Raw genomic sequence first — 22,425 nt, 5'->3', positions numbered from 1 at the left:
GTAGAAGGTGCCAATGACTGCTGTGCGCGAAGGCTCTCTGAGGCGCTGGCGGAGGTGCTCTCCATACGTCTCTTTCCGTCCCATCGAGAGGCTTGTCTGAGCGGCGGAGTTGGGATCGGGACCCCTAGTCTTATGCCACCGCTTACCAGACGCGCCAGCGTCCTGCCCTGCCCGCGTTCCAGGTTGAACAGCCAGGGCGGCCACCGTCTTGAAACATCACACATGAAGTTTTCAAGTGAAATTGAATTGCTGCTGTTCATTTCTTAACTTGAGGAGAAAAAAGTGATTTTCCCTATGTGTCTAACATGTATTTTCGTTATTAAACCGATGTGTTTTGGGGCGCCTGGGTGGCTCAGTCGGTTGAGCGTCCAGCTTCGGCTCAGGTCACGATCTTGTGGTCCGTGAGTTCGAGCCCCGCGTCGGGCTCTGGGCTGATGGCTCGGAGCCTGGAGCCTGCTTCCGATTCTGTGTCTCCCTCTCTCTCTGCCCCTCCCCCATTCATGCACTGTCTCTCTCTCTCTCAAAAATAAATAAACATTTAAAAAATAAATAAATAAATGAAAATAAATAAACCGATGTGTTTTATGTTCAGGAGCAGTTAGGAGACATTAAGATACAGACTGTGTCCAGTTTGGGATTTTGCGCTCTGGAGCGTGGGACTATTGACGCCTCTTATTTGGGTGTGAAAACCGAATGCTCTTGCCGGGGCCAAACCAGTGCTCTCGTCTGCGTTTCAGTGGTCGACAACAGTAGCAACTGGGCGGTGTGTGGGAAAAGTTCTGGCGTCATCTCCATGCCTGTGGCCGCCCGGGCCACTCACCGCGTCCACATGGAGGTGATGCCCCTCTTTGCGGGTTACCTGCCCCTTCCCGACGTCAGGCTCTTCAAATACCTCCCCCACCACTCCGCGCACTCCTCGCAGCTGGACGCTGGTAAGGACTCAGAGATGGGGTGCGCTCGCCGTCGGAGCGAGAGACGGCTCTGTGCGGGGATGGGGGAAGGGGGCTCCGCTCGCAGGGCCCATGCTTCCTGACCAGTCGCGTGTGCTCAGTGCCGGCGGCGTCTAACCGAAAACCCGCTCCGGGTTACGGGTCGTAGGCGCCTGCTCCGGGGCTGGGTCCTCTGAGGGCCCGCGCGCCGGATCCCCTTAGGGGTGGCCTCGTTTAACGTTCTCTCGCTCGGAAGGTCAGCTTGGGTGGCTTGCGGCTCCCCGGGGCAGGTAGCAGGTCCCCGTCGCGGGCCCGCACCTCACTTCCTGTGCGTTTTGCAGATAGCTGGATAGAGAGCGACGGGCTGTCGGTGGACAAGCACGTGGACGAGCAGCCGGACGGCGGCGGCGGCGGCAGGTGCAGGGGCAGCGCGCACCTGGCCTCCGGCGGCGAGCACAGGGGTTTGCCCATGCCCCGGCTGCAGGCGCTGCCTCCCGGCCAGGTCTTCAACGCCAGCGTGGGCACGCAGGTGCTGGTCATCCCCAGCAAAGACGACCACGTCCTCGAAGTCAGCGTCACATGACCGTGCCTCGGGTCCTCGCGCGCCCCGGGCCGTTCGTGAGTGCGCTTGAAGGGGTCCCGCCTCCTCTGCCCCCCATCGTCACATCCTAGCGCTAACCGGACTTTTGGTGATTCTGCCTGGCCGTGGAGGCGTCAGAGAATGTCAGCGCGCAGCCGGTCGGCCGAGTGACAGCGTCATTTCCGTGTTGTCCGTGGTGTAAGATTCCCCGTTATTTCTTTTTTCCTCCCTGTCCTTGTGCCGGCGCCTCCGGGGTTTGCCTGGACCCCACCCCCGCCAGTCCTCTCCCTGCCCCTGGAAGGTCTGTGCCCTGCTCTCTCACCCGGCAGCCTCCCGGTCTGCCGGCTCCTTATGGAGTCCGTGGGCCTTCCAGGGGGGACACACGGCCACCCTCGCCGTCTTAGTAGTGACACGTGTATGCCTTTCTGGGCACACGGCTGCCCTCTTTCTGGACCGGTTGGATTTGTAAGGCTCCTGAGGGATAAAACGCCATCCTTTACCCAGATGAGTTGTGCTTCTCTAGAATAACACCCTATGAGAGCGGGTCAGCGAGGTTGAGTGCTGGAGGGGGGAGGGAACTGAGCCCCTTCTGTGCCTTGGGACGTCACACTGGGAGGGCCTGGAGCCTCCATTAGCTGGAGCCATTTTAAGGTACTTTGGGGAGACTAGACCAGGGCCTAAGGGACCACTGGTATTGAAATAGTTTAGGAATAAACGTTTCTGGAACCCCTTTTCCCCATGATATTGATTGAATTATCACATGCACTTGGAATTAAATATGTATTTATTTTAATTATCATTACATTGGGGGTTGGTACATTGTTTTCTTCTCACCTTAAAAGTCTTTCCACGTCATTGTCGCTGTGTAATCGATACTTTCTTCCGCACCTTAAGTCCTAGAGGTTAAGAGGCTCCATTTCAGTGGAGATTGGCGGGGCCCTGTCAGTGTGCTTCTAGTCTGGTTGTGGGAATGACGGAAGTCTTGGAATATTCTCTGCCGGTCCACTAAAATTGCAGTCATAACCGTACCAATGGATTAATTTGCTCTCGGTTGTAAATTTAATTGTACATATGGTTGATTTATTATTTTTAAAAGTACAGACTAACTGATGTAATGTTTATGTAGAAGTTGCACCAAAAATCAAGGACAAAATAAATGTGTGTTTGTTTTTACTGGTGTGAGAGTCACAGCTTGTAAATAAGTGTTGGCTGTATGAAACCTTTTCCAGCTCTCCAAAGCGATGTATTTTTGTACATAAGAGATAGAGAACTCTTACTTCCCCGGGAAAGCGTGGTCAGAACGGAGCCCGGCAGGCTGATGCAGAAAGGGAGTGCGGTCAGGCCCAGAGGGCACGGCCTCAAGCCCAGCTGGAGAGGAAAGGGGCCTGCTTGTCACCTGCCAGAGAGAGGCTGGAGGAGGCTGGCGTTGAGGGGGTGGCGGGGACTTGGGGCTGCGGGGGTGAAGGGGCAGATCAGAGTCCTTGTTCCCACGCTTCTGTGTTGTCTCTCAAATCACTCAGAAAATAAGGTGGTGTGATTCCCCCGCACCCCACCCTGTGTCTTTTTCGTTTACAGAAATTGGAGATACGTAAAGAAGATCAATATTTGTGAGTTTAATTAAACTTTTCAGAAATTAATCTTCCTTAGGTGCACTTTAAAACTAATAAACTTGGTCAACTAGGCAAATTAGAGCTTCGGAGTCTAATGATAGTTTAGGGTTTCTAAAATGTTTGTTTTGTTGTAAAAATTGATGATTGCCCTACGGATCTGCCAAGCCCTGTGGATGAAGAGATGTTTGAGATGTGATTCCGCCCGAAACACCTCACGTGGTCAGTCTCGGAGCCTCCGCGCCTAATGCGGCTTTCCCTCTACACTCTGGAAGGGGACATGTGATTCGATGGTTACCTTATTTCTGTTTGATGTGTGTGTGTGTGTGTGTGTGTGTGTGTGTGTGTGTGTGTGTCTAGGTTCCAATCCCAGGATGAAATTCTCTAATTACATAATATATATAGAGGGAGAAAAGGAAGGGGAAATCCAAAATGTTCATGGTGGCTTCTTATTGTCCTCAATTCATATGAAATAAAATTTATTGGAGGTTTGGTTTTTTTTCCCCCAATTACCTGAGAGGTCTTTTGCAACCTAAGTTACAAGGGTGCCTCTGTTTTTATTTTGTTTCGTTTTACCCAAAAGAAAAATGTTACCTAAACCTTCGTCTTTTTTTTTTTTCTTGAAGTCAGTAATTTGATTTTTGTTGTGTTTACAATAAAATAAGGCTCATGTGTTTGCGACAAGCTGGTTTTGTTAGTAAAGATGTAACAGCTGTTAAATAATTGTGAAGCCAGATATGGAATGTGCAGCTAAAAAGCAGAATGTGCAGCTGTTTTACAAATATCTGTGGAACATGTAAATACTAGCAAGTGGAAAAGGAAATAAGTTATAATTTTGGTGAATTTCATGGGGTTTCCTATGATTGGAAAAGTTATAACTTCTGATCTAATGTGGAAATTGTATTTAATCTGAAAATGAGTATTACCTACGGTCCATTGTCAGCACAGCCGGTCGTGGGTTGGATTCTTATATAAGGAAGTCTTGGTTGATATCCCATAGTTAGTAGAGAAAATACACACAGGCTACTATCCAGTTTTTCTTTAGTGTTTAAAAGAAGAGTGAGTTATAAAATGAAATGAAAGAAACACTCCAGAAGTGTGCATTAAATGAAAAGGATACTACTTTTTAAAGAACAAACTACACTGATCTAAATGTTTTGCAGTCAACTGTGATCTTTAAAATAAACCCTACGTGATTTTGGAATTCGATTTTTCATGAAAGTGCCCCCTTTCTCTAAATTTATTCATCATATACGTCAGGCCGTAAGACCCAAAAGTATCCTTAATACAATTTGCTGGGATTCTGTGACTGGAAAAGGTGACAAGTTGGTGACTTTGACACTGCAGGTATTAATTACATTTTCATGGTTTACTACGAGAGTCATTTTTCACATTATTCTGTAATATATTGTTAGACTAAAACCATTGTATTAAGACTGTTTAAAATGTAAGCATTATAATTCTGAAAATACAGATTTTAAGAAGAAACTTTGCTGTTTTGAACTTCATTCTTTTGGTGAGGAGCATGAAAGTTGAGTGTGTGAAGTTAAAGAATTTTCTGGTTTTCTCTCCCTAATCCTTCTTCCTGACTCGAAGCATAGATTATTTGCTTTGTGGGGAGCACGAGGGATTTTTTTATAATTCATTACCCTACAGGAACAATAGCCTACAGGAACAAAGACATTTGAGTGTTAAGGGCTTGGGGTTGTGGGTTTTTTTGTTTTTTGTTTTTTGCTTTTTGTTTTTGTAGCTCTGTCTGCCAATGAAATTAATTGCCTTTGTGACGTTTGGTAGCATCGCTGATACGATTCTTTAGTTTACTCAGTCTCCTTGTTTTTGGTCCCCCCATTCATAATGCAGAGCTTAAATAAGCGTGGGGTCAGAGCGCCTCACCCACTCAGGACGTGAACCTTCTGGGCAGCGGCGCAAGCGGGACCCTAGAAGGACAGAGCCCCAGTCCTGCTTGGTACCCGCGGGTGCGCGGCGCGGGGGGCGGGGCCGGCAGTCTCACGCCCCGCCTCGGCGGGCGGTGGGGGCGGGGCCTGCGGACGGACTCTGTCGGGGCGGGGGCGGGGCCCACGGTCTGAGACTCCGCCTCGGGGAGGGGGCCTGGGCGGGGCTCAGCCTTGGGAAGGAGCGAAGGCGGGGCCTGCGGGATAGGACTCTGCCTGGGGGTAGGGGCGTGGTTCGAGGGCTCCGGCTCCGCCTTGTGGAGGAGAGGGAGCGGGCCTGCGGGCTGAGGCTCCGCCTCGGGAAGGAAGCGGGGGCGGGCCTGCGGACCGGGACTCCACTACGGGAAAGGGGCATGGGCGGGGCTCAGCCTCTGGAAGGAGCGGAGGCGGGGCCTGCGGGAATAGGACTCCGCCTGGGGTGGGGACGTGGCTGGCGGGCTCCGCCTCGGGGAGGAGCGGGGGCGGGCCTGAGAGCTAGGTCTCCGCCTCGGGGAGGAGTCGGAGGCTGAGACTCCGCCTCGGGGAGGAGTGGGGGCGGGACCCGCGGGCCGGGACGCTGCCTCAGGGAGAAGGGGGCGTGGCCTGTGGGCAGGGCTAAGTCTCGGGCTGCACCGTCCCTCCGGGTCGCCTGGGGGCGCCGTGGTGCGGCGCCGCGGCCACTCCCGGAAGCGCTCTCTTGGGGTTGGCAGTCCTGGAGGCAGAGGCTTCTCGACAGCACACGTGCGGCAGCCGCGATGAAGTTCGCTTACCGGGTGAGCGAGGGCGCGGGACCGGGGCCGCGGCGCTGGGTCCGGGGTGGGGGGCGGTGGGGCCGCACTGTCTCTCAGCCTGTAACCTGCGCGGCCGGCCCCAGGGCCATGGGCGGACATCCCGGACCCGGACGGAGAGGCGGGCCCCGGCCCCCAAGCGGCAGGTGTGGGCGCGGGAGAGAACGGAGCCCTAGCGGGATGAGCATGGACAGGCCAGCCCTGGACTGAAGGCCTGATTCCCGGCTGCACGCGGGCAGAGGAGCCGCGGAGCCGAGCCCCGGAACGTCGCCTTCATCTTCCTTCGCTGTCAGGGTCACGTGGCTGCCCGATGGTGGGGACACTGGAGGTTTACCCCGTCCACACCTTGTGGGTCCCAATTCTTGAGGGTACTTCTGCCCCCGGCCTCCTGCCTGGTCGCGTGCCTCTCTCCCTGGTTCGTGCCAGGTCCTTAGCGCCTTGGCCTGGCTCTGGCCACAGCGCAGGCCTTCTTCAGCGCCACCTCACACTTGCTGGCGCTTGCCCCTCAGTGCTCTCTTCCCCTGCCACCCAAACCAGGAGGGGCTGGGTGGCGGCTCTCCTCCCGCCCATAGCCAGCTTCTCTCTGGCGGCTGCACTTCACCCGCTCTCTCCATTCCTTGGGGCCACCTTCCTGGTCGGGACAGCATCACCTAACCGCCTCCCTGCTCTCCCTGTTGTTCCTGCTGTGGTGAGCATGGTCTTTAAAAAAAAAAAAAAAAAAAAAAAAAGAAGGAATTTGAATTACAGCCGGCCTCTGCTTAAAATGTTCTCAGCTGGCCAGGCTTCTCCCTCTGAGCTCCCTGAGGTTATGAGGGCCATCACTTCCAGACGCTGGTCCTGCTGGCTCCTTCTCTCTAGGTTCTGGTTCTGGCGGCCCCTCCAGGGGTCCTTCCCTGACCAGTCTCTCTTCCAATCGCTGCACATGCTCTGTAGTTACTTCTTCAGTGCCCGCCCCCTGGACATAGTCTATGAGGGCATCAGGGCACAGAGCCCAGCATCCAGCAGCATGTCCAGGGAACACATGAGTTTGGCGATGAATGAATGAATCAGCTAATAAATTGGAGCCCAGCAGGTTACTTTGTTCAAGAAGCCTTGAGCCCCAGATGCCCTTGGAGTGCCCTTTTCTCCTCCTGAAACGTGGGTCCTGTTCTCTTCTGCACTTGGCAAACGCCTCTGTCCTTGTACGCGTCCCACATACTCCCAGTGCCCCTCCCCCACCTCAGTAGGAGCTTAGGGCCCCTGGAGGTTGGGCTCACTTTGCTTCCCCCCCTCTCGCTCAAGACTGGGCTGCACAGGTGGCCAGCAAGTGTCCCAGGGGATGCCTGGAGGGACCCCAGGAATGACCAGGGACCTGGGGGGAGCAGGGAGTCTGTGCTGTCTCCTTGACCAGAGAGAGGCCTTGTTTAGCCCTTTCCCAAAATTGAGACTTTTGTACTTTTGTTGTGTTAAGATGGCTTTATTTTCTTTCCAGTTTTCGAATTTGCTGGGGACAGTCTATCGGTGTGGAAACTTAAATTTTACATGCGATGGAAATTCAGTTATTAGTCCTGTGGGAAACAGAGTGACGGTGTTTGACCTTAAAAAGTAAGTGCGTTACCAAGATGTTAACGACAGTGACCGCTATGGCGCGTGGGCAAAAGCTGACCGCGCCTTCCTCTCACTAGTGCCCCCGTTAAGTGCCGCAGCCCGAAAGCCTGTTCCAGGGTATACGGAGTGTCAGCGGGTCAGGAGTGCGCCTGGTCCCTCAGCTGAAGCCCAGTATCTAGGTTGTTGACCTCACCTCCAGGGCAGAGCTCCCGCTGCTGGGCTGCGTTGTCGCCGGCTCACTGCGGCTCAGTTCTGCCTGCTGGGTGTGCTGTCCTCCCGGACGAGCATGTGGCTCTGTCCTTCCTTCTCAAGGGGAAGGACTCCTGAGCGGTTGTCACTGCTTCCCACAGTCGTGTGGCCGGGGTGAGACCCTCCTGTCGCCCGGGTTTCTGTCCTGCTCTGCAGGCCTCAGCCTGTCTGTACGGTGGGACGATGGTCCACGTCTTTGCCGAGGGGGACTTCTGAAGCTCCTGAGAGCAGTGCTGGTGGGGGAACTCAGGGCCAAGTGCAGGCGTGACCGTCACGGCTGCCGTTGCGTTTAAATGACATCTGCTGGGGCTGGCTGGAGCAAGGAGCACGTGCTCGTTGGAGGAAAACTAGAAAGTAGGACAGTAGGGAACCAAGTTAGACTCTGAGCAGCGGTTACCCGTCTTTAACGTGATTTTTCCGTTTTTGCACACTCTCCCAGCTCTGTAAGAACAGTTCTGCCTACGTGTGCCGACCTTGTGGTTAATCCTTTCTGTTAACGTGTAGCTTGTTTCCAGTTTTCCGACTTTGTAACGTCTGTAAAATTCTCCCCAGATGTGGTTCTACAAACAAAATTGGCAAACCCAAGCCCAGTTTTAAGGTTTTTAATCTGCTTTACCAGATACGCTCCGAGGACCTGTTTTTCTTTCTGCTTTCCCAACCGGGAGCTCTGGCCCCAGAGCCAGGAAGGGACAGGAAGGGTGGGGAGGGGAAGGGTCTCAGGCCACCCCTGCCCCCCTCGTCTGACAACTGAGACCAAGGACACAGCTCTGGTTTTGTCTCCTAGCAACAAATCCAGCACTTTGCCCTTGGCCACTCGGTACAACGTTAAGTGTGTCGGGCTGTCCCCAGACGGCCGCCTGGCCATCATCGTCGATGAAGGTAAGTGCCCTTGGCCGGGAAACAGCGGCTCAGGTGGTTGGGGCACACGAGGCCGTCACCCTGTCCCGCTGGGGGCGTAGGCCTCCGCGGTCCTGCCTGCGGTCCGGGTGGGCTTTGGGATGAGGTTGTGGGGGGGGGGACGCAGATGCGCCTGGGTGTCCCGTCTGGGGCGACCGCACATCGGCCACTTTCCCTTCCTGCAGGGGGGGACGCGCTGCTGGTCAGCCTGGTCTGCAGGTCCGTGCTCCATCACTTCCACTTTAAGGGCTCCGTGCACAGCGTGTCCTTCTCCCCTGACGGCAGGTGAGGGCTTGGTGTGGCCTCCATGACCCGCACGGCGGGGCTCGGGGGGGCTCTCTCGACGGGAGGTGGCAGCGCAGGAGCCTGTGCTCAGGCCTCATCTTCATGCGCGTCTGGGATCCCGCAGGGCTGCACGGCCACAGGCCCCGCTCCCCCTACTTGAGGGCTGGGGCTCCCACCCTGAGCGGGAGATTCCGAAGGTCCTTGTCCAGGACCGCCTCCAGAACAGCCACTGTCCTCAGGAGGATCTTGTGGCCTCCAGACAGCAGAGCCACAGAGGGGCCCCTGTCTCTGAATGGCGCTGACCCCCAGCCTCGACGTGCGCAGTGAGAATGTTGTGTGCAGACAGGGCCCTGGCTGGACCCAGCCTTGCTCTGGGTTCAAGGGCCACAGGAGAGGGGGCTGGTTCCCAGCATGCTCACACCCAGGCTGACCCGGATGTGCCCTGGAAGGGGCAGCCCTGGATTTCGGCCGTGAGCCCCCGTTCCACGTCCACACTCAGAAACTGCTTAGAACGGCCTCCAAGGCAGTGGCCACTCCCCAGCGCCCGTCGTGCAGAGCCCTGTTGTCCTTCCGGCTCCCAGGGCGTCTGTCCCAGGCTGGCGGGCGGCCAGAGGTGTGGCAGCATTCAGGGTGCCTGCAGGGTCGGTCTGTCTCTCTGACCGTCCACCTGTCCTTCTTTGGCCTCAGTCCCTGTAGGAGGAGAGGGGGCCTGGGGGCCATGGAGAGGCGGGCCCCTATGTTTTGCCTCTCATAGGAAATCGCCTCGTAGCACGTGCACTGTCCTCAGAGGCTGAGCTGGTCTCGGGACTCCATGGGTCTTATGGATCAATGGCCCTTTTCTGTGGCAGGAAGTTCGTTGTCACAAAAGGCAACATCGCTCAGATGTACCACGCCCCTGGGAGGAAGCGGGAATTCAACGCGTTCGTCCTGGACAAAACCTACTTTGGGCCGTACGATGAGACCACGTGCATCGACTGGACGGACGACTCCCGGTGAGGCCTGCGGGCGGGGCCTGAGGGGGACGCCTAGTAGCTGGCCTCTTGTTGGAGGGGCGGGGGGGAGCCTGGTGACTCTTGTCGAAGACCAGAGTTTCGGTCTGGAATGGCCTCCGTCCAGCCTCACGAGGTGCTGGAGGCAGGATGGGCTCCTGGTTCTGAGTGGGGCCTGCGCTGCCTGGGGCATCCGCCCCTGGACACGGAGCGCGGGATGGCAGCCTTGCTGGGGATGCTGTATCCGGTGTGTCGCGGCCCGGTCGGTGCCACCAGATGGGCGGAGCAGCTGTGTCCACGGCAGAGTCGGGAGCTGCTCCCAACATGGGGGCCGGCCCCGTCCCCTCACGGCCGCACCCCTAACCGCCCTGAAAGGCACCTCAGCCGCTTGCTCACTCCCAGCTGCCCTGTACTGTGCGCATGGGGACAGTGGAGGCTTGGGGTCAGTGCCGCTTTGCACACCGGCCACCGCCGGGTGAGAGGTGGGGCACAGTCGCGTCTGCAGGAGATGGCCTCGTGCTCCTAGCGCGTGGCTCCTCTATGGACGGGCAGGGGCGGCGCCCTGTAGCCATGCCTTCCCGCCTCTTCCGCGAGGCGATGCCTATTCCCGCGTCTGCCTGTGTTCATGCCCTAAGCAGGGCCCCCCGCGCGGCACCCCGTGGGCGTGGTGGTCCATTCTCAGGGCTCCCTTGGGCTGCCCTGTGGGGAGGGCAGTGACCCGTCCACCAAGACACGCAGATCGGTGCAGCGCAGGCCTGGCTGGTCTCCCTGGGTCTCTCCCCCGCGCTTGTGTGGAGCTCCACCACAAACCCCGAGGACGAGCTGAGTCTCTTTTGTCCAGGTGCTTTGCGGTCGGGAGCAAAGACATGTCCACGTGGGTTTTCGGAGCTGAGCGCTGGGACAACCTCATCTACTATGCGCTGGGAGGACACAAGGACGCGATCGTGGCTTGCTTCTTTGAATCCGGCAGCCTAGATGTACGTTTCACTCGCCCCATGGTGTCCCAGATCTCAGCTACGCGCCAGCTGGCCCCCCACCCTGGCCCCCGTAGACACAGGTGCCCCCCGGGTTACCTGGGGTGTTCAGGAGCCAGCGGCACCTGTTGGCTGCCCGTTGGCCATCGTCTCTGCCAGTGCTCAGGGGCAGGCTGCAGACGGATGTAGCTATGTGGGATTTTGTCCACCACGTGGCTGGCGCGGGCTGACCCGTACCCACTCCCACACGCTTCCTTTTCCAGCTGTACACGATCAGCCAGGACGGGGCCCTGTGTGTGTGGCAGTGTGACACCTCCCCCGAAGGCCTGAGGCCGAAAGCCCCCACGGGCTGGAAGGCAGATCTGCTGCAGGGGGAAGAGGAGGAGGAGGAGGAGCGGGAGGAGGAGACCACAGTCCGGGGGAAATCCGCACCGGCCCCGGAGGAGCAGCAGGGAAAAGTGAAATACTCTCGGCTGGCCAAGTAGGTGTCCTCACAGAGGCTGGCGGGGGCCTCGCGCCCTCCAAGGCTGAGATGTGACAAGGAGGCACAGAGGGCCTGGGAACCAGCCGGGAGGCCGCCTGGTGTCCCAGGTGCAGGGTCAGGGAGGGGAGAGCCTCGGGCAGAGGGAAGGAGAGGCCGCTGCAGCGGGGCCCGTGTCCTGCATGGAGCCGGGGCACCTGGCCTGGGGCACAGGCATGAGATGGGCCTGGCGCCCCGGCTCTCCATCCACGGCTCTTCTGACCCCCCGTCCATTTAGGTACTTTTTCAATAAGGAGGGAGATTTCAACAACCTGACTGCTGCGGCCTTTCACAAAAAGACCCACCTCTTGGTCACCGGCTTTGCTTCTGGAATCTTCCACCTTCACGAGCTCCCCGAGTTCAACCTCATCCACTCCCTGAGGTGAGGGCCGGGGGGAATGGCAGGTTGCACGTGTGCTCGCCGGCCCCACCGGACGACGGCAGGGAGTGAGTGCAGGGCCGTGCGGGGTGAGGCTGTGGGACGGCCAGGCGAGCGGTGGGCAGAGTGGGCTCGTGGTGCCGCCTGCCCGCCCGTTTCAGATGCCCCGCCTTCCTGCCCAGCGTCTCCGATCAGAGGGTCGCCTCCATCGCTGTCAACGGCTCCGGAGACTGGATCGCCTTTGGCTGCGCAGGTTCGTCTTTGTGCGGGGTCCGGCCAGAACAAGAACGGAGCTCCTGTCCCAGGACGACCGCCTGCGGCCCCCTCGCCTCCGGGGCCCAGTGCCAGCGAGCACGGCTGGTCAGCCAGCGGCCCTCGTCAGGAGCAGCGGCGCAAGTCCACCAGCGACGCCTCGCTTGCTGAGCCCCTGTCTCCGTCAGCCGGGCCCATGGCCGTGGGCCTCGGGTGGGCTGTGTTAGGTGACGGGGCCGCCGCGAGGCAGTGACACGGGGTGGCAGCGTCCCTGCCGGGTTCCCTCACTCAGGTGGAGGGTGACAGAGGCACTGGCCTCGGTGGGTCGGGCGGTCCGTTGCCGGCACAAGGCAGGACCCGATGGGGCGCGGGGCACAGTATGGTGGGCAGGTCCCCAGCCCCTCCCCACGTGTGCTCCGTAGGCCTGGGCCAGCTGCTGGTGTGGGAGTGGCAGAGTGAGTCCTACGTGCTCAAGCAGCAGGGCCATTTCAACAGCATGGTGTCTCTGGCCTACTCCCCCGACGGGCAGTACATCGTCACCGGCGGGGATGACGGCAAGGTGGGGCTGGTCAGGTGGCCAGGGCCGTGGCCTGGGGCGGGAAGGACGTGGGGCCTTGTCTGCTGGCTGGGGCACCGGGGGCTGGCCCAGCCAGGGAGACCCAGGCTCCAGCTCCGGGGTTCAGCCCGGAACTCACGGGCTCGCCCCGCTTCATCTGGGCTCGTGGGGAGGGGTTCACAAATGACCCGGGGCCGGCTGGCTGTTTCTCTGTCTCTGGCTCGGATTCCCGCACACGTGCACCCGCTTGTCCGTGGTGGCAGCCGTGGCATGTGGGTGCGTGTACGCCCCAGGGTGACACAGGCCCCACAGACCTCTACCCTCCCTCACGTGGAGGCGGCAGAGAGGCAAGGGGCAGATGGCGTCTCTAGGCTCGGCGGGCACACAGTGGAGTGTGCACATGTGTGCGTGTGTGTGGTCCTGAGCTGGTGCCAGCCTCCCTCTCCGTGCTGCAGGTCAAGGTGTGGAACACCCTCAGTGGCTTCTGCTTTGTCACTTTTACGGAGCACTCGAGTGGGGTCACCGGCGTGACCTTCACTGCCACTGGCTATGTCATCGTGACCTCTTCCATGGATGGGACCGTGCGTGCCTTTGACCTTCACAGGTGACCTTTCTAACAGTCTTTCTCTGGGGCGGGCCGTGATCGCGAGGCGAGGGTCGCGGGCGTATAGACGAGGGTTCGGGGAGGGCCCAGGAACCTGAGCGGGGGTGTCCGGGACTCTGAGCGTTGCCAGCTGGACTCGTGTCTCGGGGCAGGTACCGGAACTTCCGCACCTTCACGTCTCCACGGCCCACCCAGTTCTCCTGCGTGGCCGTGGACTGCAGCGGGGAGGTCGTTTCGGCCGGGGCGCAGGACTCCTTCGAGGTCTTCATCTGGTCCATGCAGACGGGCAGGCTCCTGGACGTAAGAGCCGCACGGCTGGGGGCCGGGGTCGGGGGCACAGCCACACGCAGGAGGGGCGCCTCTGCAGACCCGCGGGGAGCAAGCAGCCCCGGCTTCCAGCCGGGGCTCCTCCCTTCCTGCGGGGATACAGCCAGCCCGTCCTGCATCCTCGGGGCAGCGGGACCTCGTGCGCAGCACCCTCGGGGCGGGTGGCCTCTTCATACCTCCTCTTCGGCCGCCACAGGTTCTGTCCGGCCACGAGGGCCCCATCAGCAGTCTGTGCTTTAGCCCGGTGAAGTCCGTCCTGGCCAGCGCCTCCTGGGACAGGACGGTGCGCCTGTGGGACATGGCAGACAGCTGGAGGACCACGGAGACGCTGGGCCTGACCTCGGATGGTGGGTGCACGGGCCAGGGGAGGGGGGCTGGCGGGCGGGAGTTCTGACACAGCGAGGAAGGCTGCGTTAGACGGGGCGCTGCCCGTCCATCTTGGTTGTGGGTTCAGATGTAACTCCAAGACCCCTCGCCGCCCCGGGCGTGGTGTCCCTCGGTGTCGGGGGCCTTGCGCGCTGGCTTGCTCAACTGCCGGCCCCGAGAAGCAGCCAGCGCTGTTGGGCGGAGCCTCGGGGAGGACTCCGGGGTGACGGTAGGCTGGGAGGCCCTGCCACCCGGACTCCGGCCGTCTGCGCGTGCAGGCGAAGCTTTCCTGCCCCGCACACGTGACGTTCGCGTCGTGGGCCCCTGGGACTCGCGGCCTGTGCGGTGTCTCTGCTTCCCGCCACCCCACTCGGCTCTGGTTCGTGCTCTTCGCGGCCGGCCGGCGGCCTGTGTCTGCAGGGCCTCCAGGTCGTCTGTGTCCAGTCCGTCCCGCGGTTCTGTCAGAATCACCTGTGTCCTGCTCTCCGTGTGCCGCACCCCTGCCGAGCCTGGCCCCTCGCCCCCGGCCCCTCCCAGCAGGCTGGCCTCCTGCCTGTCTCGTGACCCCACCCGGACCCTCTCGCCCCCTGAGGCAGTTGGAGCCCTGCCCTCGCTAGCGCAGGCCCCGGGGCCTCCCTCGCAGGGTGGGGCTTGTCTGGGGGAGCTTCCGTGTGCCTCCACTGGTGCTCGCCTGGCTCTCCTGCACTGACACCGGCTGAGGACGGAGGGTGTGGCCTCCTGCCGGCTGGGCTCCTTCTCTGGCCCTGATCACGCGTCTCTTTTCAGCCCTGGCTGTGACCTTCCGTCCCGACGGGGCAGAGTTGGCTGTCGCCACGCTGAACTCACAGATCACCTTCTGGGACCCCGAGAACGCCGTGCAGACGGGCTCCATCGAGGGCAGGCACGACCTCAAGACGGGCAGGAAGGAGCTGGACAAGGTCACCGCCAAGCACTCGGCCAAGGGGAAGTGAGTGCCTCAGTGAGCGGGTGCAGAGCCCGGGTTGGGTTTGCGGTTGGCGGGTGTCCGTGTCTCTCCCCCCCTTGGCCTTGTGGACCGTCGGGGACTGGTGTTTGCACATCTGCCTCTGCTCCTTTTGGGTGTGGCTCTTGGGCTGGGGTCACCAGGTAACCCAGGTTCACTTTTTCGAGGAACTGCTGGAGTGTTTTGCAAAGTGACGGCACCATCTGATATCCCCGCCGGCAGCAGGAAGGGTCCCGGTTTCCCCACGTCCCTGTCCCTGTCCCTGCCCATTACTGCCAGTTTTTTCTAAATCGCAGCCGCGTGGGACGGGGCGTGAGGTGATGTTTCGATGTGGCGCTGACTTATCTTTTTCTTAAGGACCGATGCTGTCAAACACGTTTTCGCAGGCCGAGTGGCCGTCTGGACGTCGTGTCTGGAGAAGCATCTGTCGAGGGCATTTGCTTGTTTTAATTGTGTGTTTCTCGAGTGGTGTATGTATTCGAGACGGGAGCTCCCCGACAGACCTGTCCCTTGGAAATCTCTTTTCTGCTCTGTGGGTTCTCTTCGCTTTCTCTGGTGTGTTTTTCAAGCGTGAACGTGTTTATTTTCTCTTCTGTCGGTCGTGCCCTTTGGTGTGTGGGACAGTCATCTCCCGTGGCCAGGCCTGTAGGCACCTGGTTTCCGGGGATGCAGGGCCGAGGAGGCCCCCCTGCCCGTGGTTGCCTTGCGGGTGACAGGCACGGTGGCCTCCTTTTCCTTCTGACTTCAGCAAGGAAACATCGTGACTGGAGCCATGCGGTCCTTTCGTGAAAGGGCCATGTCCGTTGGGAGGTCCCTTCTTGGGGGGCCTGCTGCCTCGGAGCCTTGTGAGCCCCAGGCCAGAGCCCCGCGGACGATGCCTGCTGGGCTTTGAGGGAGCGCCACACGCTAGGGGTCCCTGGGGGTGAGCGTGTGTGTGTCCCCTCTGCTCAGGGCCTTCACTACTCTGTGCTACTCTGCGGACGGCCAGAGCGTCCTGGCGGGAGGGATGTCCAAGTTCGTGTGCATCTATCACGTCAAGGAGCAGATCCTCAGGAAGAAGTTCGAGATCTCCCGCAACCTCTCCCTGGACGCCATGGAGGTGAGCGGGTGCCCGGGTCTGGGCTGCCCTCCCCACGTCCTGGCGCCACGGGGACCGGGAGAAGGCTCTAGGCATGTGTGTGCCTGCCTGGGTCCCCGCCCCCTCCCGAGGGATTCTGGGCGCAGGTGTCCCCGTTTCCCTGAGGACAGCAGGCTGAGGGGGTAGACGCCCCACATGTGCCGGCCTTGTGGAGGCTGACGGGAGCCCTCGGTGCAGCGCATTAGGGAATCTGACCGCCGTGGTGGTGGCAGCGGGGCCCTTGCACGTCCGCAGCAGCTCTGAGGGCGGGTTCTGCTGCGCAGCGGGTAGGGACGCGTGTCCCACGTGCATCCCACACGGGGCTGGGTCTCCGTCAGTATTTGTGGCATGTGAGGAAGGCAGGGGACAGGGGACAAGTTAGACATCTGGAGCTTTGCCCTTCTAGGAATTTCTGAACCGGAGGAAAATGACAGAGTTTGGCAACCTGGCGCTAATCGATCAGGACGCCGGGGCAGAGGACGGAGTCGCGATCCCATTGCCGGGTGTGAAGAAAGGTGAGCGGAGGACCCCTCGTGTCTCCAGAGGCCCCGGCCACAGCAGCCTGCGCTGCCCACCTCCTTTACCCGTGTGATAGCAGCCTGGCTCAGCGGCTGGCACCCGGCCCTGTGCCTCGCGCTCACCCACACGTGGGCCACAGGGAGGGCTCCGGGGTCAGGGAGCTGGCGGTCCAGGAGGCCCACAGGGTGCGTGCCCCTCATGGGGACGGGGCAGGAGAGCCGGGGGCCTGGTAGACCGTCAGGAGGGGACACCGCCAGCTAGAGAGCCCCTGTACCAGCCCTGGGCAAGCAGCTGCTGCGCAGCTCCCCGCCCCCCGCCCCCCCTTCACCGTGCTGGCCTGGGTCGGCTCATTCCAGCCCTGGCTCGTGCCCCACCACGTGCCTGCGGGCCCACACTGCATGCTGGGGAATGGGGGCTCCTCAGCGACTGGCTGGGTGACGGACCCAGGACCACACGATCGCCGTGGGCCCTGGAGCAGCCCTGCCTCCACCAAGCCCCTTCTCAGGAACCTCTTAACAAGAGTGGGGTCTGTAAGCCCTCAGTGATGGGTAAGGGTGCTTCTCAGCCTGTGTGGAGACCTTTTTTTTTTCTTTTTAAGTTTCTTAATGTTTATTTCTGAGACAGAGAAAGACAACATGAGTGTGGGAGGGGCAGAGAGAGAGGGAGACACAGGATCCGAAGCGGGCTCCAGGCTCCGAGCCATCAGCACAGAGCCTGACGCGGGGCTCAAACCCACAAACCATGAGATCATGACCTGAGCCGAAGTTGGTCGCTCAACCGACTAAGCCACCCGGGCGCCCCGTGTCTGGAGACCTTTGATTGTCACAACTCGAGCAGAACAGGCACTGTTGGTGGTGAGTGTGGGGGACTGAGGGGTCCGCTGGACCCATGAGAACCCAGCCCCGTGTGTTGGTCCCCCTGAGGTCAAGAGCCCCCAGAGAGAATTTGTGGGGAGATACACACGAAGTGTTGCTGAGCTGGCTTCCGGGTGGCTGGGGGCCAGGCAGAGAGGAGCCTTTTCTCAGGTGATGTACGTGTCGTTGAGCTTGGAACATAGCATCCCTCACACCGCAGATTTGAAAACAAATTTCAGGAGCGCCTTGGGGGTGCTCAGTTGGCTGAGCCTCCTACTCTTGAATTCGGCTCCGGTCACGATCTCGTGGTTCATGGGTTCGAGCCCTGCGTCAGGCTCTGTGCTGACAGTGTGGAGCCTGCCTAGGAGGCTCTCTCTCCCTCTCTCCCTGCCCCTCCCCCGCTCCTGCTCTTTCTCTTTGTCCTAATAAATAAACTTTAAAAAGTTAAACTAAAATAGGTTTCCAGAGGAGATGCACAGGGCGATGACCAGCGAGGACGAGCCCCTACAGATGCATAGGGTGGTGACCAGGGAGGACGAGCCCCCACCCCACAGAGCTGCCCTGTGATGTCGTGCGTCTTGTGCACTGCACAGAGTGCTTGGCAGAGTGGCCGGTGGGGACTGGAGCCACCCTGCCCTCAGCCTTTGGGTTGTGCCAAGGCCTTTTCGCAGAATAGGGCAGGTGTCTGTCGGCCAGGCTGAACGCCCACAGGAGCGTGTGCTCCAGGGGCCCGTCCGCGGAGGCCAGCGGCGCCTATGAAACAGCATCTGGGGCCCTGGCACAGGACTCCCCGCGGGGCCCAGGGGCCAGAGCCGCCGCTCCCGCTGGGCCTGGAGCAGCAGGGCAGCCCTCCTTTCGCGGCGGGAGAGGGCTGCCCTGTAACCGCAAGGGCCCTGTGTTCCAGGTGACATGAGCTCTCGGCACTTGAAGCCTGAAATCCGGGTGACTTCGCTTCGCTTCTCTCCCACGGGTGAGCCCCGGCCAGTGGGTCGTGGGTGCCGGGAAGCGTGGGGGTTGGTCCCGATGGGCTTCCGGGCCCACGGTGCACGTGGTGGGCCTGGCACCTCTGTGGCAGTGACGAGGTTGGTCACAGCTTCTGGCTGGCTCTGGGCCTCGCTGTCCTCCACGGGTGACGTGTGGTCTTTGTTCGCTCCCGACACGCTGGGCTTTGAGGCGGAGGCAGGCGGCTGCGCCGAGCGTCCTCACGTGTGCTAGTCTGCGGCGCGGCAGGGGAGGGTCTGTGCCCGCAGGGTCTGGGACCGTTAGGTAAATGCGGTCCCGCAGGGCGGACAGGAGGGGGGCTTGCAGTGGGCTCGTCCGGGGGGTGACGGCCGACACTCCCCGGCATCGACGGGGAGGCGGAGGCAGCAGGGCACAGAACGGCACGTGGCCGAGTACGGCCGTGCGAGTCGGGGTGCAGACCGTGGCCCAGTCTCGCCGGCTCCACAGTGGGGACGCCACGTTGCCGCAGAGCCGGAAGCCCACAGGCTCACGGAGGACTTGACCGGGCCTGGTGCTCGCGGGACGCGAGTGGACGCACACGGGCTCTGCCCTGAAGCGGCTGGTGGCTGGGGTGGGAGCCGGGGGCGGGCGTCCCCGTGCCCCTTTCTTGCTGATACTCTTGGGACCGCGGGGACTTGCTCGGTGCCTTTTAAGTAAAAGCGGGTGTTCAGGAAACCCCCCGACTGCCTAATTCCCAGGGCGCTGCTGGGCGGCCACCACCACCGAGGGGCTCCTCGTCTACTCCCTGGACGCCCAGATGCTGTTTGACCCTTTTGAGCTGGACACCGACGTCACCCCCGCACGCATCCGGGCGGCCGTGCGCCAGCAGGACTTGACCAGGGCCATCCTCATGGCCTTCCGGCTCAACGAGCGGACGCTGCTACAGGAGGTCCTGGAGTCGGTGCCCTGGGACGAGGGTGAGCGCCGGACGGGCCCGGCAGCTTCTCGGCCCCTGCACGCGCGGGTTGGGGTCTAGGCCGCGCTCGCCTTCTCTCCCGCGGGAGAGTTCTTGGCAGAGTGAGCGCAGTTTCCTCCCCCCCGCAGTCGAGGTGGTCAGCTCCTCGCTTCCTGAGCTGTACGTGGAGAAGGTGCTGGAGTTCTTGGCTTCCTCCTTCGAAGTGTCTCGCCACCTGGAATTCTACCTCATATGGACTCAGAAATTGCTCCTCGTGCACGGGCAGAAGCTGAAGTCTAGGTGAGGGGTGCGTCAGCTGTGACGCCCGTCTCCCGTCGCTCAGCTGCGCTTTGCTGCAGGTCAAAGGGGGAGCATTGCGCGCGCACACACACACACACACACACACACACACACACACACACACACGAGAGGGCACAGCTAGCGCCTCGGCGAGTGCTGTGCGCTGAGACGAGTCTCCTTTCCAGAGCAGGGAAGGTGCTGCCGGCCGTTCAGTTCCTTCAGAAGAGCATCCAGCGGCACTTGGACAGTGTCTCCAAACTGTACGTGTGGCTGGTGGGGTCAGTGGGTGGGGCGGGGTGGCCCGTCGCCGGCTGGTTCCACGCTGGGGGCTGCCCCCTGAGTCGTCTGTTTTGGGGACAAAACACTGGGAGGTGTTCCCTCCCTCCCTGGTGAACTACTGAGCGCACGGGCCGCCCCCGGTGGGACTCGGGGCTGGCGGGCTGCGGGTGTGGCCGGGAGTTTCGAGCGATCCCCCAACGAAACGAGTTCTCTGTCCTGTCGCCGGACGGTTCGTTCGTGGTTCGTGCACCTTCTGCCCCCTGCCCTGAGGCTCAGCAGAGTCACAGCGGCCGTGATCACCACCGCTTGGCCTTTCCTGGGCCCGTTGACTGGGCACGTAGGGGGTCTGCGGTCTTCAGGGTCAGCGTTGAGGTGTCCCAGCCCTGTTTCCGGAGCGTGTTCTCTGCCCTTGCTGGTGACTGCCCGGTGTCTAGAGGCAGGGCCTGTGTCTGTCCTTGACTGCCTCCTCAGTGTTCAGCCCACAACAAGCCCTTCCTTCTAGTGTCCTGGCCGCCCGCTGGAACACGCCAGGGGGCGAAAGGGGTCTGTGTTAAATTCTGCCGCATGCTCAGAAGAGCCTTCTCTCTGTTGAGGCTTCCGTGACTCGACAGAGCTCAGTCCCAGAGACCGAGTGCCTCTCGTTAGACGGATTCTTCTGTCACGTTCACGTAGATGTGTGATAAATGCTTCGTTCTTTGGACGTCCATGCTGCTGACGCATAGGCTTTTGTGTATTGATTGTGGATTGTGGATTGTGTATTGATTTTGTGTATTGATTTTGTGTATTGATTGGGGAGGCAACACTTAGGTTACGTTGCCAAACCTAGTTTGTGGGGGGGGGGGGGGTCAGCTTGTTTTTAAAGTTCATTTATTTTGAGAGAGTGAGCGAGCACATGCACACGTAAGCAGAGGGAGGAGGAGAGAGCGTCCCGAGCAGGCTCTGGACACAGGGCTCGATCCCACGACCTATGACCTGAGCCGAGATCAAGAGCCTAACTGAGCCACCAGGGCACTCCACCTCAATAGTCCCTTACCTTTTACTCCTTCTCACCGGGTGGCTTCCTACATGGAGACAAGGGTGTGATTTTTTCCCTTTATTTTGTTAATGTGGGGACTGACCTGATTGGGAGCGTCCTTCTCTGCTCTCTAAAAGGCCTTCAAGCTCTGCACCCGCCCTTCCTCCGTGTCTGGTGGGGCTGGGGAAGCTATCAGGATGGGGTCCGGGTAGGGGCAGGGGCGGTGAGGACGGACCAGAAGAGGTGGGTCTTACAGCTGGGTCCTTGAAGCCACTCCTGCAGGGCTGGGTGGGTCAGAAACCGAGTTAGGAGGGGCAGGGAGGGGGCTCCTGTAGTCCCTGGCTGGTTTTTCTCAGGGTCACAGGGAAGGCGGGTGCCGGGTGAGCCAGAGTCTTGATAGAAGAGAAAATCTGCTGCTCTTACTGACGTGACTCCTGTGCGCTTTTCACAGCTGTGACTGGAACCGCTATAACATCCAGTACGCTCTGGCAGTTTCCAAGCAGCGGGGCATAAAGCGCCCCTCAGAGCCGCTGGGAAGCGAGGAGGAAGCGGATGCGTCTGACGACGATGACACTCTGCACCCGCTCGGGGAAGGACAGGAAGACGGGGACAGACAGCTGGTGTAGAGCCGGCCGCGTTCGCCACCCCACATCCCACGTGTTTTGGTTAAGACTCCCGGAGAGATGGAAGCACGCGGCCTGGGCCCGGAAGCGAGTGGGAGGGTCGTCTGAGGGCTGCGGAGGTCCCCACGCCGGGACTCCTGTTCCCACGAGAACCAGACGTGCCAGCAGCGGCAGCGAGAGCGCAGGCTCGTCACACAGGCCCGGGGCCCGCGGTGTAACCGCGAACGTTGCTCATCTCCTGTTGAAAACGCCTTTTACAGAAGCAAAAGGGTTCATTTGTATAGACTCAAATTTTGTAGGACTATTATTTATATTTTTAATACACTCTTGACGACATATTTAGAGAAAAAAGATGAGGTTTTGTACATAAAAGTGGATTAAATCTGAACTCTGAATTGAGAATGTTTATAACATATCCTGGGTCGTGCAGGGGGATAGGGTCCCCTGTCTGTTGGCCTCCTTGTGCAGGGGGCGTGGAGGAGCAGGGCAGTGGGATCACCCTCGCGGCCCCCAGCCTGGGCCGCCTGCCCCGGGGGTCTGTGCACTGACCTTGGAGGGACGCTAGCAGCCCCAGAGCTGAGACCGGACAGCTCCCTTGGGGAGCTCACGCAGGCGCAGGGGGTGACACGAGATGCTCTTCCGTGGAAGGCCCCTGAAAGCCTCACCGAGCAGGGCACAGAACCAGCTTCTCCCCAGCTGGGGGCCTGTCCCAAGGGCTCAGTAGTGAGGGCCACCAGGGTCAGGAAACTGGGCCGACCTGGGTGCAGCTCTTCCCTGAGGCTGCTTGGAGGCCTACAGGGTCGGGTGCGGGTGGGGCAAGCGCCTGGGGGCCCTGTAACCCTTGAGGGCCCATGCGCAGGTGTCACCGGGTGTTTGTGTCCACAATTCTCCCCACGCTCGCGGAGGCTGGAAAACCAGCCAGTCTTTCCAACGCACCTCTGCTTTCTTGCTAAGTTTCACATGTGCACGTTGAAGTTACGAACATTGATAGTGGGAACTGGTTTAGAGTGCAGTTGGGA

The 22,425-nt window shown here is 60.1% G+C and overlaps 2 protein-coding genes across 3 annotated transcripts in view; both read left to right on the top strand.

The window, feature by feature from the left end:
• TRAPPC10 (trafficking protein particle complex subunit 10) overlaps positions 1–2,682 on the top strand; it is an 86,572-nt gene extending 83,890 nt beyond the window's left edge. The window contains 2 exon segments of the mRNA XM_053902986.1: positions 738–932; positions 1,271–2,682. Coding sequence (XP_053758961.1) covers positions 738–932; positions 1,271–1,512 — 437 coding nt within the window. The 3' untranslated portion in view covers positions 1,513–2,682.
• Positions 2,683–5,689: 3,007 nt separating this feature from the next.
• On the top strand, positions 5,690–21,801 carry PWP2 (PWP2 small subunit processome component). Of its 2 annotated transcripts, none has more exons than XM_053902988.1 (21): positions 5,690–5,820; positions 7,307–7,419; positions 8,456–8,550; positions 8,754–8,853; positions 9,702–9,845; positions 10,684–10,819; positions 11,080–11,297; positions 11,575–11,718; positions 11,898–11,968; positions 12,390–12,526; positions 12,979–13,127; positions 13,280–13,427; positions 13,651–13,801; positions 14,607–14,787; positions 15,754–15,901; positions 16,326–16,434; positions 18,197–18,262; positions 18,993–19,211; positions 19,339–19,489; positions 19,675–19,749; positions 21,235–21,801. In XM_053902988.1, the coding sequence occupies exons 1-21, from the start codon at positions 5,803–5,805 to the stop codon at positions 21,407–21,409; spliced, it is 2,748 nt and encodes a 915-aa protein (XP_053758963.1). In that variant the 5' UTR covers positions 5,690–5,802; the 3' UTR covers positions 21,410–21,801. The 2 variants fall into 2 exon arrangements, with proteins under 2 accessions (XP_053758963.1, XP_053758962.1); XM_053902987.1 differs by lacking the exon at positions 5,690–5,820 and adding an exon at positions 5,846–6,523.
• Positions 21,802–22,425: the final 624 nt, after the last annotated feature.

The sequence above is a fragment of the Panthera pardus genome, unplaced genomic scaffold (genome assembly GCF_024362965.1).
Source record: "Panthera pardus isolate Hobbes unplaced genomic scaffold, ASM2436296v1 HiC_scaffold_16, whole genome shotgun sequence".
NCBI classification, from domain to species: Eukaryota; Metazoa; Chordata; class Mammalia; order Carnivora; family Felidae; genus Panthera; species Panthera pardus.
The sequence above is the reverse complement of the archived record's forward strand: the minus strand, read 5'-3'. Positions and strand labels throughout refer to the sequence as shown.